Raw genomic sequence first — 23784 nt, forward strand, 5'->3', positions numbered from 1 at the left:
GGCGGATATACAGAGAGGAGAGACAGAGAGGAAGATCTTCCGTCCGATGATTCACTCCCCAAGTGAGTGCAACGGGCCGATACTATGCCGATCCGAAGCCAGGAGCCTCTTCCGGGTCTCCCACGCGGGTGCAGGTTCCCAAAGCTTTGGGCCGTCCTCTGCTGCTTTCCCAGGCCACAGGCAGGGAGCTGGAAGGGAAGCGGGGCTGCCGGGATTAGAACCGGCGCCCATATGGGATCCCGGGCGTGCAAGGCGAGGACCTTTAACCACTTGCGCCACCGCGCCGGGCCCATTAGTCCCATTTTTTAAACCAAGAGAAGTGGGAGTAGGTTAGTCTCTTATCACTTCAATTCCAGTGGTTGAGTATTGCTGTAGATCAAAGAAAACACTGTGTACTGTACTAGAAAATTGGAGCTTTATTCAGTGAGGATATTACTGAGGACTTTTGGGCAGGGAAATAACACAATTAAAACTGTACTTTAAGAAGACATTTGAAATAAATTAGATAGAGATGAGATGCAAAGAAATGGGTTAGGAACAGAATTGACACTAGCTGTAACAAATTTAGGATTTGATAACTCAAAGAAAGAAACAAGCATGGAGACATTTAACGGTACAATTGATGACTTTTGGAATTGCTTGGAAGAATAAAGGGACACATTATGTCTGAGCTCATATTAACTCTCACTGAGGAAAATATGAAGACTACATGATGATAGCAGAAATGTTTGGAGAGAAGCAAAAGTGTATGAGTCCCCTTTCATTTATAAATGATTACCTAACTGACCAAATACCAACTTTTTCATAGATGCATCTTCCAAAGGAGTAAGAAAAATTATATTCCTCCAATTCTCTGGATTGTTTAAATGGGTTACAAATTAAATTTGACAGAGGACAGATAAGCAAAACAACATTTCAATTACAGAAGTCCAACAAAATACGAAACTCAAAGAAAGCTCAAAAGAGAGCCCATATCTTATGTTGTGGAAAAGAATAGGGAATTGGGGTTTCTAGAGCATAGTGGGAACTGAACAGATCGGGAGGATTAGGGAGAATATGAACGGTGAATGTATACAAAAAGACTCTTAGGTGGTGGAAACTGCTTTCGAGCAGTGCTTAGGAGAATGGGAGATAGCCTATTGTTGCACTCGGTGTCAACCTTAGTCTCCTCTCCGGTTGAAATTCTCAGGGAAAGGATTTAGAGTGATTCAGTTCCCTTTGGGAGATCTATCCTTAGGGAAATAATGAGAGCTCAGAGGGATGTTCTGTCTGTATCTCGTACCTCAATTGATCGTGTTTAATCAGTATGCCCGAGGGTTTCAGTTTTGGGTGGCATTTTCTAAACTCCTTTAATTGTTATATTAAAGATGGTGGAACCATACTTGGTTCTTCTTTACTATCATAATTACCTTTGTTCTGTCATTTGCTGCTACTTTTGTAAAGTTCATCTGGTGCTGAAAAGTCATAGCTTGAAGGCTAATGAATTGTAAATTAAAGCAATTTTGCTATTTGCACATTGACATCCATGAGACACTCCCCCCCCCAAATTATTGCTAATTCTACCCTTATTTTGTTGCCTTGCTATGTGGACAATTAATATAGAATCCAAGATGACAATTTAAAGCAAACAATGTAACAACTCTAATTGCAAAGAGTCCTTGTGCTTTTCATGCTATTCTCCTGGGAATGAAGCAAAAACGCTTCCATTAGAGCACTTCTTAAAAATTATTCAAAATGGTATTTGGCTGCTAACTATATATTTTAAGGCAAAATAACGTACATCAAGGAGATTTATTTTCCCCTCTAAGATAAGCAATAGTTTAAGGGAATTCAAGAAAATTCAGAATAGATGGCATACTATGCATCCAAAATAGAGAAATTCACAAATTAAAAAAGAGCCAGTAGCTTCAATTAGTTTAAAATCACACTATAATTTAGTAAAGTCATGATATAACTTGGAGAAGTTTAGCATTTTGGAGGGTTTTCACAAATATAAATATAAATCAAATAAAACATAAATTTTTATAGACTCAAAGATACAAAAAGTCAAGTAACATCTGTAAACTGAAGTATTTATATAGTTGAGTCACAGGCCCACCACAATTCTGAGCCTGTGACTCAGACTTTGTATCTTATATACAATTAGTTTCAAAATGTTAGAGCAGTATGCCAAAGGTAAGCGACGTTTACATAAGTGAGGATTTATGGGGATTTCAGGCTTGCTCGATTACTTTTGGAATTTTACTCCTGAGTTTAAACTACTGTCTTAAAAAAGTTCCGTCAGATTGGAGTAAATATGCTTTTGTGTTCCTGCCTGCTACTATAACTAACATAAGCCAGATTTCTTTTATCATGACTGACAAAATTCTTGCTGATCAAGTCTCTACCTCCACTTCATCTTCATTCTTCTCACGATTCTACTCATTGCTCATGCACTTCATTCACACTGAATACAAGATCTTTCCATCCACACAGCACCACCTGCCTCCCTCGCAACATCCCGCCTGCAGGCACCATCCACCCCCAGACTTAGGTGGATTTTTTAATGTTTATCTTCTCCTGTAACTCATACTCTGCAGAGCAGAGATCACTTCCCCAATAATTGCCATTGTATCTCCACAAGGCTAGCATAACATCTGGCACAAAGTAGCTCTTTGATAAATATTTGCTGAAAGAATGAATCAAGGAAACAAGTCTGAATGGTTGTTATGGCAATGAAATAGAGTTGGAGGTTGAATTTATGGAATGAGAGTGACAGTAGAACAGATGAGGACAAATCTGTTGTGTGAGGATAACTGAGGCAATATAGTAGAAATAAATCTTGGGCCAAAGTTTCAGATACTCAAGGAATAGCGTAAGTTTGTATTTAAAAATGTAAATCAACAGTGCAATTTTGGGTTTTCTATACTCCCAGGCTGGTAGAACACCTAACCTCAGTTATTCTTGGATTTCTCCCCTTCTGCTTCAGAATGGGGTCAAATTCAACGAGTTTTATACAGTGGCAGGGGAAGTGCTTCTGTTCTTGGAGTTATTGGCATACCCAGGTTATTTCTGGAGAATCTGACTCCACTTACACAATTTCTTGATATCTGGCCTTTGTAATGTTTCATATTTCTTTTAAAATATGAGAACCTTTAAGGTCCGACAGCTACAGGCCCATATGTTTAGATACATGAGGTAGTCCTTCTTTTCTGAGGTCTTGCTGCCTCTTCTATGTGCCGTGGTGGTAGCTTTGCAAATACGGGGTCCACAGAATTTCTCTATGTTCCTCAGACCCTGGGACCACATTTTCACTAGAATGCTTCTCAGAAGCAGTCTTAGGTCTCCATTCTTTTCAAGGCACTGAGCACAATCATTAAATTCAAGTTTTATCCAGATCAGAAAATATGTATGACATTTTCCTCCAAATGTTCCAATGACAATTAGCTATCTTTTCAAAAACTGAAAAACAGAAAATATAGGAACAAATGAACAAGATCTAAGGTTTCATAAATTCATGTTGTCATTGAAAATTAGGTGTTTACTAGAACAGAGATAGGCAGTGCAGTTGTGATCATGTCATTGTTCCATTTCACAAACTAATAGCTTTCTGTTGTGCTTAGGATGAAGGCTGAATCCTTAACATGCCTACGTGATCCCACCTCTCCATGTAACATAATCCCTTTTATTCAGTTTAAATGGGAAATGATGGCTGAAACGGCATGTTGTATTCCAGTACAATTTTTAAAAATGATCTTATTTATTTGAAAGTGAGAGAGAGAGAGAGAGAGAGAGAGAGAGAGTGAAAGTCAGCTCTTCCACCCATTGTTTCATCCATAAATGGCTCCAATGGCCAGAGTTGGGCTAGTCCAAAGCCAGGAGCCAGGAACTCTGGGTCTCCTACACGAGTGCGGGGGCCAAAGGACTTGTGCCATCTTTGCTGCTTTCCCAGACACATTAGTATGGAGCTGGATTGGAAGTGGAGCAGCTAGGACTCAAACTAGCACCCAGATAGCATACTAGTATTGCAGGAAGCAGCTTAACCCATTATACAACAATGCTGGCCAGATGGCACAGGGTTTATGTGCATTCCCAGGTATCACTTTTCAATGTTAAGCATCATTCACATTTTAAAGTGCAGCTCCACATTGTTGCAGGAATACCTTCCCTACTGAAATATAATATATGAGGAATCCCTTGTACCTTTCTTTATAGTACTTGCCCATGATAATCATTTTGTTTCATGAGAAACAAACTAAATAACAATAGTGTAATGCCATTTTCATTTGTCTAATTAGCAGAACCCAAAGTTTGACAATATGCTCTGCTGGATAAACAGGCTTCTGGGACTCCAAAACCAGAAAAATTTCTGTGGAGGGTAAGTTGTCAATATTCATGAAAATAATAATTATAAACATATACAGGTGTACCACCTGAGCCAGGCTATTCTTAAAATTCATCATATATATATAAATATATTTATATATGTATAGTATAAATGACATTCTAATTTATTCTTTGTTGCATTTTATAATAGAAAATATTATAAAATATTAATCAATAGGGGCTAGTTAAATATATTCTTAGATACTCATTCACTGGACTATTAAGCAGCTGCTGAAAAGGCAAGGAGTTTTTCACAGCTACTGAAGATTCCTGGTTGAAAGTTGCAGCCATCTGGGGAGTGAACCAGGAGATACAAGGTCTTGCTTCTCTCTCTCTCTCTCTCTCTCTCTCTCTCTCTTACTCTGCCTATCAAATAAGGATGATAAACCTTAAAAATATATACATGTTTATTCTGTTTGTATATATTATCTGTATATCTTTCATCTATTCCATTCCCAAATCAAACAGAAAAAATATCACTCATTCTTTCTCTCTGGAGAATTGCTAGTGCTAATTCTACTTCTGAAAGACAATAAAGAACCAATTTTTAGTAACAGGAGAATCTTTTGTCTTACAGTATCAAAACCCAAAGACAAAGTGTGTTTGCCTCTGCCTGACTTGGCCCACCTCTCTCTCTCTAGTCCCTGACATGCACAGCAACCTTGTCAGGCCAGCCCATACCCATTCCGGCTTTTACGGGTGGGTGCTACAGCCCAGCCTTGCTTGGCCCACCTTGAGACTCTCATGTGGATCACTGGTACCATAACCTAACTCAGCCTGCCCCACACCCACTCTGGTTCTCGTGAGTGCCAGTGGGTGCTGAAGCCTTCCCCAGTTCGGCACATCCTATCAGGTGGTAGAATAGGAGGATAAGTGAAATCTAATTAAGAATCTTCCTTACACCTGTGATACTAGAGAAACAATCCATGAGTCCAGCGAACGACTTATTCTCCATTTAGAGAATTAATAATGAAACAACTTAAACAACTGATGTTCTCTTGTTGAAATTAATCTGTTATTAAATTACTAGAATTGGCACTGGTATTTGGGTGTAGGGGGTAAAACTGCTGTCTACAATGGTGGAATCCTGTATGGGCTTTGGTTCATGCCCTATTTCTCTACTTCTGATGCAGCTCCCTGATTACAGTCTGGGAAAAGCAGCAGAAGATGCCACCAGCATGGGAGATCTGGATGAAGTATCTGGCTCCTGGCTCCTGGCTTTAGACTGGCCCAGTCCTGGCTACTGTAGGCATGTGAGGAATGAACTAGCAGATGCAAGATTTCTCTTTCTCTTCCCCGTCACTCTGTAATTTTTTTCAATCAATCTTTTGAAAAGTAAACTAAAATTACCAGTCATATACACATTTCCAAATCATCAAGTATTATAACATCAAACGCATTTAACATACATAGATCACAATTTTATTCTTTATTTCTAATTTTATAATCTTATATATATTAGATTAAGGAGACACTAAACATTCATTGCTAACAAATGGCTATTTTTATTTCAGTCATAAGCATTTGTTTAGCAAATATTAGTTTCTAATCAGTCGATTTTTTAGTTTAAAATCCGTAGCGTTCATGTGAAACGGATGGATTTAGTCACTCCTGAATATCTTTACAGGGTAAAATAACTTAATAATTTTATTTCTTCAGAAAGAATATCCAATTCCTGGGAATTCTGACCCTGCTCATTATTGTTGTCTCTAAAGCAACCAGGGTATGATTCAGAACACAATAACATCATATTCTCTTTCTTTTTTTTTTCCTTCTTTTAGAGAAATACATGATACAATGTTTTGAATAATCTAGCTTTCAACAGATGCAATCAAAGAAAAATCCTTTAATAAACTGTAACAAACTCAGAACTTTGTATAATTCGATACATAAAAAGTAATTGGGTACATTTAAAGTATTCTGTGGTCTTGATTTGGTGGCCTAAAAGCATCGATTCAAAGGAAACTCATAATTGAGTAGACTTAATTTGCTTTTTCTGGTTGGTCTACATGCACCACCTAGTGGTAAAGTTCTGCTTTTCAAGTACAGAATGTGTGTGTGTGTGTGTGTGTGTGTGTGTGTGTGTGTGTGTGTGTGTGTGAAATGTATACGTATATGTATATGTATGTTATTCCCGTATTTCTAATATGGGAAAAAGAAATATTATGTGTTCCTAAATACCGATTTAGACTGACAAAACAATCCTCAACATCACATGAAATACTCGAACACTACTATATGTATACATAGAACAGAAAAACACAATAGGTTTCTCACATTTACATTAGCTACAGATTTTACAATTCCATCCCTAAATTTACATTTATCTATTGTCCCGATGCTTTTGCTGAGTTCAAAGTAAAGTCTTTGTAACTAATGTAAAATATTTAAACTTTTTATAATATTACATTAAAAAAATATGTAGTATAAGCCATAGTTGTGGCATTTTAAAACTACAAGGCATGAAAGACTCTTTTATACTAATAGACAATTTTTATAAATACAGCAGTCATAAGTCAGGAAACATCAAATGACTTGGCTAAGGTCATACCGGTCATTACTGGCTTAACTCAAATAAGACTCTAAGACTTCTTACTTTCAACCTAAGAATATAAGATACACAAACCACACTCATATGCAATGGTGTATTATCTGCACAAAGAGATACACATTTAGCTTGGCTCTATAGTGTTTGAAACTGCTAAATCGTGGGTTAATATGTAATAGCTTTGTTCTTGCATTTTGAGTACACACGAGCAATTGAAGAAATGCATTCAGCAAAAAGCTATGGACAAGAATCTCTAACTTTCAAAATACGACATATGTATAATATGTGTGCAGTTTTCAATGTTTTTTTAATCTATTCAACTCCTCTGTGGCAAATAAGGTTCAAAAATTACCCTTTTTGTCTTTCAACCGTGTCAGAATCAGAGCTCTGTTTCTTCAAAGTAGGTACCCATTTGTAGATTTAAGCATAAACCATGTTCAGAGCTCCCTCTCATGACCACTGAATACTATACAAGCCTCCTTTTATTCTCACTGTTGTATTCAACTAACAGCTCACTGGTTAAGTTTTAATTGCTTCCAATGAGGTCAGCAAAGGTATTTATCGAAAAGCCCTGAATAAAAGGCTCCACACACACACACACACACACACACACAAGCACACACGGGCTCACACACAGAGAGAAAATCCTCTTGCCTGTTGATTTATGGAAACAATTATGATTCTGCTGGAGAAATTCTCAGCTGAGAAATAGTTTGTAGCTACAGTAGAGAGGCTCAAGTTGCACAAGGCAGACAACAGACATGGAATTCTTGTGTATCCAGCTGTTATAAACAGAACAAGTAAGTTACTGTTATTTTTCTTTAAAAACAATGTTGAATGTTTTCTAAAAGTTTATTCTCCTTCTCTGGTTTTAGTAATGAAGGGATAAGTTAGCAGATTTTTGAACCTTGTAGATATAAAATTATGCTGTAGAACTTACATAAAGATAAAGCTGAGGTTCTGTAGGGGATCTCCTGACATTTAACTGGAAAATGTGGGCAGTTTAGGAGAAAATAATGAATTAATCATAAATGTGAAAGCATATAATAAGGAAATCCAGGAAAAGCATTTATATTTTGCAATTGTAACGGTACAATTTAATGTAATTAAATAGCTCTAAGTGCAGGATGTTTCTTACAGAATAGCAACTGGAATGAATGGTACTATTCTCATATGACTTTACATATTTATATATGGACAGTTATATTCTTATTTGTCTGTACCAATTCATATTTTAAGAATAAATTCACAGCATGGTAAAGATGTTGATTCTATGGTTCTTTATTAACTGTTTTAAATGTATCTTCATGCTGTAAATGACATTGTATGTTCTAATACTACTTAGTCACTGATATTTATACATAGCATTTGTTCTCTTCCTTCTCTCCTCCCTTCCCCATTCTGAATGCCTCACTGCAAACAGAAGCCAAATAGCAAACAACGTCATAGCCACTGAATTTGCTACAACCTGTTTTTATAAGGATATATCAACAAAATTACTTGCAGAGAAATCCTATATTGTTTTCAGGAACTAAAAGGATAAGTCTAACATTTGGAAAGAGCAACTCCTCTTTGTTAAATCTAACTCCAATTCAGATAGGAAGAGGTCAATGACCTAGGAGTAACCATCAACTCAAGATTTAATTTTCATTATGTTATTCATGAACACCTGGAGCACTACACTATAATGCACAAATGGATACTGACATGGATCCTGCCAACTTTGCTCTACAGATCATGCTTTCACATTATCTGTCTAGTGGGCACTATATCTTTAGCTTGCAATGACATGACTCCAGAGCAAATGGCTGCAAATGTGAACTGTTCCAGCCCAGAGCGACATACAAGAAGTTATGATTACATGGAAGGAGGGGATATAAGAGTGAGAAGACTTTTCTGTCGAACACAGTGGTATCTGAGGATTGATAAACGAGGCAAAGTAAGAGGGACTCAAGAGATGAAGAACAATTACAGTAAGTAAATGTCTTTTATTTAAAGCAATGCATATGAGCTTTAGCAATCTGTAACAGGATCAGTTTTCAGGAGACCTTGCTTTCTCAGTTTCTTTTCAAAAGAAGTGAGTGAAATACCACCTTCTAATTTCCTAGTTGGAATAGTTGAACTATGTCCTTAAAAATATCTCCTGGAACAGGTGAAAATATACCAGCATTATACCTGAGTTGATAACAAAAGCAAATCTGAATATATATATTTATACATATATTCAGCAAATCTGAATATATATATGTATATATATGTGTGCATGTCTGTCCTAATTTCAAAATGCTCACAAATAAGACACAATATATAACATTGTACACAATGAAATGTGATTTGTTATTTTCTAGCCATGCTCATTAGGACATGTCACACATTTCCCAGTAAATACTCACTTAACTACTTATCACTCTGATGAGAAACAGAAAATTCATTTATTTTTATCAGTTTGGTTTCCTTTGAAAGAATATTTCATGATACAAAATACTTAATTTGTATTTTAAAATGCTTCTTATACAATTGTGTGTAGTCATAGGAACAGAAGGGAGTCTACAATATTATTCAGTCCTATCATCATGAACTTGTATTACATTGCTTGATTCTATACCTAGGCAGAAGAATATATTATTTTTAATATTTTCTCTAACAAAACTTTTATGTCACACAAGTTCATCTTGCCTTAAGAGAAGCATAAGTGTGAAGAAATAAAATGGAATTGGAAGAGATGTTAAGTCCATGACGTCCAGTTGAAAAGACATTTTCCCCTAGGATCAATTACTCTTTCCATGTTGAAATTTTAAGAGATTGGTTTTTAATTTAACAGGATTAATAGCCAATTTCAATATCATCAAATGTAATGGAACAAAATACATACTTCAAAATATACATTAAAGATTTAAAACATCTAAGTGAAAATGAATTTTGCTTGCATTACTGGCACTAAGACAATGTTCAGGGTACATATTTTATAGTATTTGTGTTAAAGTCAGTTGTAAAAGAATGTGTGGGGATGATGGTGTAAACACATGCCTAGAACAGTGCCAGGCTTGCAAAGAGCACTTAAAACTTTTGCTGTCTGTTTACTGAGTGGCTTTTAGACTTCTAAACAAATCAAGCAACAAATTTGCATTATGAAAATGAGAGGTTCTTTTAAATTGTAATGAATACAGAGTGTTAAGGCAATTTAAAGGATTAGCAGTTATTATAATTATTATATTGGTACTATTAGCAAAGGTATATTTTTCTTCTGGTTGGATGATGTTTAACTAAAGAAATGACTAGCTAAGGAAATAAAGTTTTATATGAGCAAAGGGATTTGACTTACAGAAATCACTTATTTACTGAAGTTTATCATAGTTAATGGAGTCTAATGGAGAGTCTAGTGGAGGTAGAAATTCGTAACAACCAGGTAAAATTCTGCCTGTGAATGAGTCTGGTATAACTTCTAGAATCTTCATGTGGGATATTTACAGATGATCTCCAAGGAACTTTCCAACTCTGTCTATTCTATTCTAAAGCACAGAACATACTACATACATGTGAGGAAACCCAAGTACTCTTATATAATTATCACAAAAAAGAATGAGACAAAAGCAAATATCAGATGGTAAGATAAGCTGCTGGAACCACTGTCAAATTGCAGTAATGAGTTAGCAAACGCTATAATTCTATGTGAGGATAATTCCCTTGAATTCTTTTATTAAATAATGAAAATTGTAAAATTCAATGGAAATGAACACTATGTATAAATGTTAGAAGCAAAATAGGAGTTCCTTCACAAATGTAATTTTGTTAAAATTTTCTAAAATCATGACATTCAGATATTTTTGTACACAAAATGTTAAACTTATTTTATACTCTGAAACATAGTTTAATGCTAACCTGGAGAAATCATAAAGTTAGTTTGGTAAGCACTGTCCATTCTAACACTAGTTGTGCAATATAAAAGAAAGTTATTATATGCTATTAAAAATTAGAATATCACATGTGACATAAAAATAATACATTACATAAAAAAATCCTCTCTTAGAAGCTTTTTCACAAGCTGTACATATGGCATACTTTCTTGATGTGGTATATTATCCTGGGAAAGGAAATTTTCTCTAAAAGGTCTAAATAAACTGTAAAAGTAATTTCATGTGTCGATATCCTACCAAAGGAGTCAGTAAAGTGTTTATACTTAGAAACAGGCAAGGTGTTTCTTTAACAAAAGGAACTCTAAAGTAAAGAAGGAAATACGTCATTAAGGAAAATATGGAGAATATTATAGTAGAGGGAAATCATCATTATTATGGGGTAGACTTACTTAAGAATGAATGCTTACAAACAACAATTGCCAGATGTTAGGAAAGCCAGGTACAAGGAAAATATGCAGCAGAATTTGGTTAAAATAGCCAAAGAGGATGAAATTACAAAATCAGAAGATTATTTACAGTTCTCAATCATTGACTGAATGAATAAACAAATGAGCAAAAGATGTTTCCTCCCTGTTGTCATTCAAAGGAGAGTAAGGGTAATTAATTGATTGACTACTAGAATGAAATGTGGATGAATTGAGAAAGTAGTAAAGAATGAATCAAACCCTGAATTTCATTTTTAATGGTTTGATAATCTAAATTTTAAGAGATTTCTAATTTTTCTCAGAAGTCTTCTTAAATATACCTTTGGGGGTAGCATGTTAATATCTTGGATGAAAAAGTAGTATGGCATGTATGTGAAACATAATGTTCTCTCACCAAGTCCCCATCCATTCTCATGACCTGCTTTGAATGAAAGGGGAAATAACCCAAGGTTGTTCATGGGCCTAAAAGATGCCGTACTTCACCAGAAGCACAATTACTGCATAGGAGTGACGTTTATAAGATATGGATAGATATGGCCAGGGTAGAGGAAGAAAATCTTAGTGTACAACTCCATTTCCAGAAGGGTTTGGGTTGGGGTTAACAGAGGAAGGGTATGGAGGAAGAGAATAGGAATGGTGGGTGGGACTCCATGTATGCTCACATCTTTTATGAATCAGGACTCTTAAAAATCATTTAAACTACTCTGGAGAGTGAGGATGTCACTTACTTTAGTCCTAGCTTAATGATAGCATTATGTTGTGAAACATTTCAAGTTTAGATTAGTCATGATTGCAAAAAGAGTACAAGAAAGCCAACAGACACAAAACTTGAATTAGTGGACACATAAGTAAGGACTCACTATATAAAAGGGAGGACTTACGAGAGGCCAGGAGGAGCTAGATCACATTTCTAATGTTGGGAATTGGGGAAGAAATGCTGGCACCAGAGAATCAGTCTTAAGGATTGCATACCACTCTCACCCAGGAGGTAGAAGGACTCTCCTCTCAACCTGTTTTTCTGTGGCTCTACATCTAACTTTAGAGTGGATGTATATGCAATGTATAGGACCTTATCTGAGCTAGTAGAAAGAATAATAAAAGCATAAGATATGCCTCTATATTGAGATGAATATTCATGTTCTTTGCATGAGAGCACTGATAATATAAGAGAACTGGAAATGAATTGTCAATACTTCCCACTTCTGTTGTCAACTTTCCCCTTGGGGACAAGATTAGAGGGTGAAGTTAGGTAATTATTGTACCAGGCATCCCACCAGCAGACAGAGACAATCACTCCACACCTGACAGAAATAACACTGCTGTCTGTGTTGGGAGTTGAGGTGCTGAGTGAGAGATGGCAGCACTGCACTGGGCATCCGACAAGTAACCTAAGAGACAGATTATGGAATAGAGAACTTAATTCCTCAGGATGATTTTCTCTCTTTTGGTATCCAATTACTAAAACCTTGTGCTCTTCAAAACAATACTATTATCCATTTCTTTTTTTTTAACATAAGAAATCCTTAATTGTCATAAGCCACTGATCCAAGAGAAAGTATGCTTCACTTGGATATAATTGAGCATTGTTAGTTCCATTGCAAGAAAAGGGTTAGTCCTTTTGAACACTGGCCAATGATTTGGCAACACTGTCTTTTGGATTGTTAGACTGTGATGGGTTATGGCCTAACAACTGGCAAAAAGCAAATAAACACAGTGTTGTTGAATTTGACTTTGGCCACAAAACCTTCAGCAACTCCCTGTCAACAATTCTTTGGATGGGCTTACTCCACAGCATAAGCTCTGCTAATAGCTAGCAAATGCACACATTACTTATGAGTATGGAGTTGGCAAATCTGCTTATGTTCCTAATACTCTTAAAAATTATCCAGAAGAATAATAAATCATGTTGTCAAATTTAAAAAAGAAAATCCTGGTCTTTAAGATACCAGAAAGTATGATGTAGATCTATGGAGTCAACAAAATTCTAGGAATTATTGATAAACTGGAATCCTTATTGGTATGGTGATCTGACCTCCTTTAAGTAAATTATTAAGGTATTAAATTATGGAGGATGCACAAATCACTTTAGAGTAGACTTGAAAGTATCAGCTATTCTTTGAAAACTCTAATGCTACCAATTAGTTTTCATTTTGTAACTTTCTCACTTTTTCCCTCTCTCCATCACTAGTGTTGATGATAAAATAGTGATTTCTTTTATTGTCACAGCCGTATCTCTTACAAGCTCTGATTTCTACTGTAAATCCAAATCTGAACAGACCATTTCTATATAGCATTCATTTCTATATCACTTTCATTTCTATATTAACCCAGAGCTTCTGATGTGTTTTCTTGTGACTCAGCTGTACAAATCTTTAGTCAACACTTGAGAATTCAGGGAACCTATGAATTGGAGAGTACAAGATGTCATGTGTTATGTATTTGGAAGAAGTTGCCTTTTCTACATTTTTCTAGTTTTAAGTATCATAATTAACTAGGGAATTTAAAAGAAATACTGGTCCCAGATCTTATCCACAAAAATTCTCATCAAATTGACCTGAGGTGCGTCAAGAATCCAAGCATCAATAATTTAAAAATATCCCCAGAGAATTCTGACATGCTTCAAGGCTGAGAATCACTGAACTAGGAGATCACATTACATTACCAGGGAAACCACAGCTCAGTTTAATCAGAATCTCATGAAGCAAAAGCATTCACTCGTCAGTTTTTGTTAAAGTTCTCCAGGGATTTTAATAAGACATTAAGATTGGAAACCAACTGTTAAAAGGGATCAAGAATTTTCATACAGCCTGAGCTTTCTCTGGTTTCCTGGGAATGTTTCAGAATCCTTAGAGGGTGTCAGAGGTATTTTGCACCCTCAAGGATTTTGAAATAATGCTTAATTATGAATGAATTTCTGCATTATAAGTCGAAGGGATTTCTTCTGCGTCCTTTCAGGTTATTTGATAAATCTAATGGACTTCCATATTTGGCAAGCTGGCCTGAAAATGCATGTGGTAAAAGTGCTGTAGCAACAAAGAGTTTAAAGGAAAGGTGCTTTGGTGAATGAGTTTGCTGTATGGGAGAGCAGCTGCTATACCATACTTTCATAATGGCAGGTAGTTCTGAATCCTTTCTACTTTCATTTTGTGCTGCAGCAGGGACCTGTAGTTAAACTGTTGATGCCAATGTACTCAGAACTTGAATAAGGTGCCAGTGCTACAGCTTAGTAGGTTAAATTTCTGCCTGTGGCATTAGCATCCAACATGGGATCCAGTTTCTCCTGGTTGCTCCACTTCATATCCAGCTCCTGGCTTATGGCTTGAAAAAACAATGGAGGATGCACCAAGACCTTGGGATCCTGACCACATGTAGGAGATCAGGAAAAAGCTCCCGGATTAGCTCAGCTCTGGCCAGTTATGACCATCTGGGGAATAAACCCCAGCAGATGAAAGATCTCTTTCCCTCTTTCTCTCTGTAACTATGCCTTTCAAATAAAATTAAGCATAACTTTAAAAAAAAAGAACTTAAATAAATCACTTCTCACTATGAACCCAAATATTACTTAAAATTAGACTTTTACCTCTAATGGTCACCTTACAAATCTCAAAGGCAAACATTAAAAAACATAGCTTCTACAAGATCAATAGATATATAGGTAAACATGTATGTGTATATATATGTATATACATATAGTCGTTTAGAGAAACTGTAAATAGATCATCATATCAAGATCTGAAGATAGATATATAGGTAAGCATGTATGTACATATAGTCATCTGGAGGAAATGTATAATGAAGACTATAATTTCAAGATGTGAAGATACGATGCAGTATGCATTTCTACTTCCAAATCAAAGATGGATTCCCAATGAAATTGTTAAATATATCTTGACAATAGGATGCTGAACTCTTTACCGTTACCTGTACCTACAACGCCATGGTACACTTCAATAGCAGAATGATGGACTTATAATTTTTGAAGAACCATATTATTGCAATAATATGAGGAAATAATAGAGGAAAATCATATTATTGCAATAATAGAGGAAATCAGTGGGGGGAGAGATTTATGGAGGGGATGAAGGAAATTCCAGACCCAATGGAAATGCATCATAAACAAACAAACAAATATATATCTTTAAAAAGCAAAAAAAGAAAAACCTCATTTTAAAGATATTGCTTCTAGCCTAGAAAACCATGGAATGAAGCCGTTAGTCTAGAGTATACATTCAGATAAGCAAAATGGACATGAAATCAGAAGTTTACTTTCATTATAAGATTGAAATAATGAACCCAATAAGGCAAGTGTTTCTCTTCTAAGAATTCTAGCTCTATCACTTTGTATAAAATAATTTCTGGTGTCATGGTTACTTTCCCAACATCACTACTGGAATAAGCAATAAAACTCTTTTATTTCATTTTCACATATAATACATAGAAGAAAAAGGCAGTATATTGAAGTAATGTGGAGAAAATAGAACTCCTGTTAAATAAAACTGAGCTTTTAGGTATAAACTGGTGGTATTTATCCAATCTTTCTATAACCCAAATACTTGTAGGTTAGAAATGAAAATCCTCTGCCTTTCACCCACTGGAAAAGCTGTGTGAGAATCACTGAATATTTTCTGATTCTTGATCAAGTTTCACACTTTCATTTGAGATTATATCTGAACCTAGGCTAAGGAGATAAGCCATTGTTAATTTAGTAGGAAGGAAAACATCATTAAGGGGCCTTAGCTATGTGTATGAATGAGTTAGCATAGCAATCCATAGAGACAAAAGGATTTAGGTAGGGAAAGAAGACATGAATTATCTAACATTTAGGTAAGGCCTTGTGTTTTAGGTAGATAATTTCAGTGGGGAAAAGCCTGATATTAAGATTCCCCAGTTGTTCTAATCAACTTCCCTGTGGAAGTCAGTAAACTTTGATTGGAATGGTCATTAGTACTTGATAAGAGTCATCTCTGCTAGTGCCTGTTTAAATAAATGAAAAATTTTTGTGAACAGAAGAGAAAGGACTAAAAGAGGAAAAAAGGAGAAACTTATATAGAGATTAATGGATTTTAAAAACTCTATAAACTTAGAGATCAAAGAATTTTCATAATGTAGAGCTTTACTAAATTTTCTTTTGATGCAGTTAAGGAATCAGACCAACGAGATGCAATGGGTTGAAAAGATAAGCAAGGGAAGACTTGTAGGATCAAACAAAACAACAAATAAAATGCTTTGGTTAGATTTAACTTGACATAGTCGTAACAATGTATGTAGGGGTCAAAATAATACATTATTGCAGCTGTTACTGAAATTTAAGGTTTGAATCTATTAGTTAATTTTGTTTGAAACATAGTCTTTGCTTATATTTCAGAGTTATGATAAATGTAATGCAAAAGAAATGTATAATTGAACATACTTAAATAACATATCCTATTATAATTGCATATTGTGCATAATTCCCATGATATGCCTACTTGAACTTTAGATATAACAATAGATAATTATGACAAAATGACTTGAGAACAAATTCAGAAACAATTCATATTTGAATTTTGCCCATTTTTCTTACAACAGTGTTTCCAAACTATATTTCTTGGAACATTGGTGTCCCTTGAGATATTAATGATATTTCCTGCAGCACAATTTCTGTGGCTAACCAATTGGGAAATATTAGGTTAAATGAAATTGAACAAGTTTTTTTACGTGGAATTTCTATGAACCTATGTGAATTACAAAGCCTTACAGAACGTACACAGTCTCCCAAACTTATTTGGCAACTGAACACTAGTTGTGATCTCCATCCTGCTCCCAAGGCCCTGGTTTGCATAGAATATTTATATTTCATTACATACCAACATGACAGGCAATGTCTTGGTATCTCTTTTTGTTGTAGTCAAGAACTAAAACAAGCTGATATCCAGTTGTTTGATCCAGATAAAACAGTTATAAAATTATCTGAGGTAACATTCTGAGAATGACCTTGAACCATGCAGTTATAACCAGACTCAGGAACTTGTGTAAGAATTTCCAGCTACAAAGGTGGTATTTTGGAGGGGCTCTGCAGTGGAACTCAAGCCTAATCTGAAGTTCTTTTTTTTTTTCCTTTCTTCCTTCTTTCTTTTCTCTTTCTTTCTTTCTTTCTTTCTTTCTTTCTTTCTTTCTTTCTTTCTTTCTTTCTTTCTTTCTTTCTTTCTTCTTTTCTTTCTTTCTTTCTCTTTCTTTCTTTCTTTCTTTCTTTCTTTCTTTCTTTCTTTCTTTCTTTCCTTCCTTCCTTCCTTCCTTCCTTCCTTCCTTCTTTCCTTCCTTTCTTCTTTCTTTCTTTTCTTTCTTTTCTTTCTTTCTTTCTTTCTTTCTTTCTTTCTTTCTTTCTTTCTTTCTTTCTTTCTTTCTTTCTTTCTTTCTTTCTTTCCTTCCTTCCTTTCTTTCTTTCTTTCTCTCTCTCTCTCTCTCTTTCTTTCTTTCCCTTCCTTCTTTCCTCCCTCCATTCCTTCCTTCTTTTTTTCCCTGAATTTAGAGCAGCTTTGCCATTGTCCTAATCTGACATGATGACAAATAACTATTATTTGTGCAACATACAAATTGACCAAAATAATTTTCCATGAAGAACCTAAAAATGTTTCAGGCTTCCAACATGATTAAAAAGTTATTTTTATATAGCCTTAAAACAAACTTTTAAAAAATGTTTGAGTAAAATTTGTTATTTCAATTATACTAACAAATAGCAAGTTTCCTTTACAAGCCAAACACTATTTCAAAACTTGAGATTTACATAACCAGATGGGAGAACTATAACTTTAATGAACTAATTTATTCTGTGAAGAGTTCACTTATTTGAGATTTTAATACTTTCCTTAAGCCATTAAATTACTTTTGTCAGCACTTAATGATTATAAATATCCATAATGTATAGTGTCACATTTCAGCACACATATACAATGTGCAGTAGTAAAATCAAAGTAATTAAACTTTTCCTCTCTTTCTCATTGCTGTATGTATATTTGGAGTCTTAGAGATTGTTTTTTGTATGTTTATAAAGTATGTAATAGGTTATTGTGACTTATAGTCATCCCACTAGTATAGAAAACTAAACTCATCCTTTCCATGTAATCATGGTTTGGTGCCCTGTATTCTTATACCCTTAAAATACTCTGCATTTTTATACCCTTAAAATTTTAAACATAGATACAGCCAGTAACACTCTTATTCTCCTCTGTGTCCCAGTCACTTTTCTATCCATATATGGCACATCTAGCTTATTCTATGGTTCTTTCAGATTGCATTTCGCCTTGCTGATAGAATGCCAGTTTTGCAAAGATAACCACCATATCTTGTTTTGCCTTTTATCTCTAATGGTGGCAACAGTTAACAGAGTGGAATGCAACAGTTAACCCAGTGGGAAAGGTGGAAGAATGGAGAAATATTGATAATAACTTAATACTGTTTTGCTTAATTATGAAAAATCTAAAGTGGTTACAAGTATGACACAGATTACTAATTATATGACTATTTAATCTGGACCAATATTAAAGGTTTTGCTGAGATGAAAGAGTAAAAGGCCTCATTTGTTTCTTATTCTCTAAAATTAAAAAAAAGTATTTACTTTGAGGACCTATTTTAATTTCTTTTAGTGGAAAAGTTATTTTACTACACAGGTCAACTGTTTCAGTAGATACAAGTATCACTAGCTGCAGGGGGGGCATGGTGAAGACAAGCCCCAGAGGAGCTCTGCCCTCTTCAATAGGTTTTTGGTTCTTATCTAATTATCGACTAATCTCTGCATATCAAAAACTATACAAAGGTAAGAAATGACTCATATTTGATATTGGTTTAAGAATATCAAAGGGGAACAAGGAGGGGGATCCCTATGCCCACAAAACTAAATCGTGGAAAATAATAATAAAAAAGAATATCCTCAGTAAAAGAAGATACAGAGAAAGAAAATCTTTATGAATCAAATAAGCTGTCATAATTGACAGAAAACAAGTAGTGGGATGATAATTTTTGGGTAGGAATCTGTTTACAAATAGGTTCTACTGGAGACTTGGTCATCTGTGCTGAATGGAGAAGAGGGCTCGTGCAAATGCAAAGCATGGAAAGTTGGCAAACCTACTTCATCCTTATCAGGCCAACTCATTCCATGTAGCCCACACTAAAGATTTAGGAGCATAGTGATATTTCCCATTTTACCATCCCTCCCACTCATGTTCCACCATTCTCGCTCCTCCCTCCCATCCTTCCTTCTTTCTCTAACTTAAAAAAATTATTTAACTTACCTTTTAACATATATGAAAATAATTTATATGAAGGGAATTCAATTTATATGAAAATAAGCTTTTAATTTATAATTTCTAATTATTAATTTTTTATATTTTTATAATGGCATACCTTCAGTTCACTTCACAATCACTGGCCTCACATTCTATTAGGTAGAGAATTCAACAAATAGCAAATAAGAAGAAAATAGTATTCCAAAAGAGTAGAGAAAAATCCTGCAAACCATAATAAAATCTCAAAATACCATCTTTTCTCATATAAGCAATATTCTTTACACTCTGTAGATTAGTTACGACAGATCAGCAAAAACATGATATTTGCCTTTTTGAAAGTGGCTTAAGCATAACAACTGCATCTACTTGGTTGCACTCATTTTAGTACAAATGACAGTATTTCATTTTTTTCTTATGACTAAGTAATATTCCTTAGTATGTGTGTATGTGTATTTTTGTGTATATACACAAATATATAGATATTTTTCTTTATCTGGCATATATACACTGGTATATATATGTATTTTCTTTCTCTGGTCATCCATTGAACGACACCTAAGTTGATTTCATATCAGGTATGGTGAGTTTAGCTGCTATAACTACAGAAGCATAGGTAACTCTCTCATATGCTTATTCAGTTTTGTTTGGGTAAATTGCCAGAGTGGGATGGCTGGGTCATGTGGCAAATCTACCTTCACATTTCTGAGGATTCTCCAAACTATCTTACAAAATGATTGTATTAGTAGTGGAAAGAATATTTTTGCTCCTCATTCTTGCCAGTATTTACTGCTTCTGATTGCTGTATGACAGCCATTCTAACCAGAGTGAGATGAAACCTCATTGTGTTTTGTACTGACAGTTCTCTGACAGTAATCCTGAGCATTTTTTCATGTGTCTTCTTGCTATTGTCTACTTTTAATTTGCTTCACTGCCAGTAATCTGATCCTCAGAAAGGTCTTTCATTGTTTTATGATGTCTCTAACTACACTTCTAAGCACAGGCCTGGAACATCTGATTAATTTTTTGCTCATTTATGTGACTAATGAAGACATCAATACAATTTTCCAGAAAACTGATGGCTTATCACTGATTTTAAATTAAAAAATATTCATCAGTACCTGCAACACTGGGTGAGGCTAGTGCTTGAAACTGGGAATGCAATTCAGGTCTTGGAAGTGAGTGGCAGCCATTTCTACTACCTCCCAATTGGGAGTGAATCCAGGATTTAAACTCAGGCACTACAATGGGTTGCAGGCAATTCAATCACTATCTTAATCACTAGGCCAAATGCCCAGGCTCCTTCGTCCATGCTTTTGGAGGAATAACAATATAGTAGGGAGTCAGAAAAGAACTAAGGTCATATGGGGTAAGTTCAGAGCACACAGTGGTATTTTACAATACTACATGAAGGAGGGGTATGGAGATATTTTCTGAGAGTAAATTATCACAAGATGAGTTGAATCAAAAACAGAGGACAGATGTGTAATGTTTAGAGTAAATACTTCGTGTGCATGTTTGTTAACAAAAGAGTACTGTGAGGTTGCAAAATGGATGGTGATTTAACATCTTTCCGAGTGTCAATGTTAAAGCTCATCAAGATTCATGATTTTAGAAATTGCTGTTTTTTATATTTGGAGGGTGGAATTAAAACTTTAAGTTGTACTTTAGTTTTTGGCACATTGCCTCAATGTCTCATTTAATATAAAATATACTCATATTAACTTCAGAAGAGAATTAAGGTTGTATGTTAATGTCTTAAAATTGGCATTAACGCTACCTGGTCCAGGTGAATGATTTGTCTGATGTAGTGCTGGCTTCTGTTGGCTAATATTTTGTTGAGGATCTTTGCATTTATTTTATCAGGGATATCAGTCTATAGTTCTCTTTTTCTGTTGTGTATCTAATTTTGGTTTCAAGGTGATATTGGATTCTTAGAGTTTGGAAGCACTACCTCAATTTGTATTGTTTGGAATAGCTTGTGGAGGATTGAGGTAAGTTCTTGAAACATTTGGTAGAATTCTGCAATGAAGCCACTTGGTCTAGGACTTTGTTGGGAGGAATTTAATTACTGATTCAGTCTCAATCTGTATTATAGTTCTATTTAGGTTATTAATTGCCTCAGGATTCAAAATTGGTAGATTGCATGTGTCCAAAAATCTATCAATTTCTTCTAGGTCTTCTGATTTGTTGGCATATAGTTGCTTGTAATAGTTTCTGATTGTTCTATGCATGTTCAAGATGTCTGCTGTTATATTTCCTTTTTTGTCTCTGATTCTATTGATTCATATATTCTCCCTCCTTTTTTTTGATGAGTTGAGCTAGTGGAAAATTTATTTTGTTAATTTTCTCAAATATCTCATTGATATCATGAATTGTTTTTTTCAGTCCCAACTAGAGACCTTTACACTCAGTGAAATAAGCCACTCCCCAAAGGACAAATATCCTATGTTCTCTCTGATAAAAGGCAACTTTCCTATAAAATACAAGACCAGTAAATATATAGGTAAACATGTATATACATATATTTATATAGAACTGTAAAATGTAGGCACATTGCAGTATGCATCTCTACTTTTGAATAAAAGATGGACTCAATAAAGTTGTTAAATATATCTTGAGAATAGAATTCTGGACTTTATAACATTCTCTATACGTATAATATCAGGATACACTTAGATGGCAGAATGATGGGACTAGTGACTATTGATGAGTAACTAAACTATTGTTATAATATAAAGGAAAAGAGTAGGGGAAAGGGGTGCGGGGGAAGAGTAGATGGGAAATCCCTGAGCCTAAGGGTCTGCATCATGAATAATAAGGAATTTTTTTAAAATTATGATTTCAAGATATTATTTAATAGTTTATCTTGCATTCCTATTCATATTACCATCAAAAATCGCATATTGTTAGTGTCACAAATATACTAATTTAGACTATGCAAATTTATATAATTTAAGATTAGACAATTTATTGAGTGACTATGTGAATGACTAAATTGATTTTAATATCATTTAGGTAAATATCAACATTAAGAATGATTTCTAAAATTTTATTCCATTTTAATGAACTGTTGAAATATCTTTTTTGCTGAAGATTATAATTACTATCACCTTATTTTATATAAGGTAGAAGAAAAGTTTTGGGAAATCAGCCAATTTGATAGGTTTTCTTGTACAAAAATTCTAGTTTTAAAATTCCATATGGTTCTCTTTTTCTTTCTATTTGGATGTTCCTTTTTAAAGATTTGTTTATATTTATTGGAAAGGTAGATTTACAGAGAGAAAGAGAGACAGAGAGAAACATTTCCCATCTGTTGGTTCCTTCCCCAAATGGCCAAATTTCTGAAGCTGAGCTGACCAGAAACCAGGAACCAGGAACCAGGAGCCAGGAGCCAGGAGCCAGGAAGCTCTTCTGGGCCTCCCACATACATGTAGGGTCCCAAGGTCATGGGCCATCATCTACAGCTTTCCCAGGCCATAAGCAGGGAGTTGGATGGGAAATGCAGCAGAAGGACATGAACTGGCACCCATGTGAGATCCTGGTGCATTTAAGCGGAGGATTAGCCAATAGATCCATCATGATGGACTCTAGATGTTCCTTTTAATTAAGAAACACTGATGTTCAAAACTATCAAATGAGTTGAATGATCATGGTATAAATCTTTGTGCAATGATTGCTTTCTGTCAATATATAGATATCAGGTAACTTACAAAAGAGAAATATTTATCATTCAAGACTGATAAATTCAGTGTGTGATGAATATCATTACATATTAAAGAGCAAGGAGCGTATGTGCAGAATGTGGCTTTAGACCTTGCAGCTTACTTAAAATTAACAGAATTTACTGAGGGAACTCATAGAGTAAAAGGCATTACATTTTAAAATTGTCCTTTCCCATCACTGAAAACACATGCTGTTCATACTATTTGAAGCTAACAATAAAAATAACTTCACAACAAGAGTTAAAATTATGAATGTTTTCTGAATGTCTGGCACTGTGCTAAAAACTTTAACAGACTTGTCCATTATCTAATTTTTTTTCTTTTTTGATTTCTTTTATTTTTTTAATTGATTACATTGCATCATGTGTCACAGTTTTATAGGCACTGGGATTCCCCCCACCCATTATCTAATTTAATTTTCACGAGCTACATTAAACTTATTTTGCAGATGGAAGAACTTTGGCTCACAGAGTTAAGTAACTTGCTCTAGGTTACATAGCCACTATCTCTCAGAGTTGGGATGTTATCCACTAGGTTTAACTCCTAAGC

The 23784-nt window shown here is 34.8% G+C and overlaps 2 protein-coding genes across 2 annotated transcripts in view; one reads left to right on the forward strand and one right to left on the reverse strand.

The window, feature by feature from the left end:
* The window catches only part of FAM227B (family with sequence similarity 227 member B), a 127522-nt gene that overhangs the window by 24303 nt on the left and 79435 nt on the right, over positions 1-23784 (reverse strand). The gene's annotated exons all lie outside the window — the stretch shown is intronic.
* The window catches only part of FGF7 (fibroblast growth factor 7), a 55299-nt gene continuing 39029 nt past the window's right edge, over positions 7515-23784 (forward strand). The window contains exons 1-2 of the mRNA XM_040969640.1: positions 7515-7713; positions 8337-8886. Coding sequence (XP_040825574.1) covers positions 8601-8886 — 286 coding nt within the window. The 5' untranslated portion in view covers positions 7515-7713; positions 8337-8600. The remainder of the gene's footprint in view (positions 7714-8336; positions 8887-23784) is intronic.

This window comes from Ochotona curzoniae, unplaced genomic scaffold (assembly GCF_017591425.1).
Source record: "Ochotona curzoniae isolate NIBS_2020 unplaced genomic scaffold, NIBS_Ocur_1.0 scaffold_4701, whole genome shotgun sequence".
NCBI classification, from domain to species: domain Eukaryota; kingdom Metazoa; phylum Chordata; class Mammalia; order Lagomorpha; family Ochotonidae; genus Ochotona; species Ochotona curzoniae.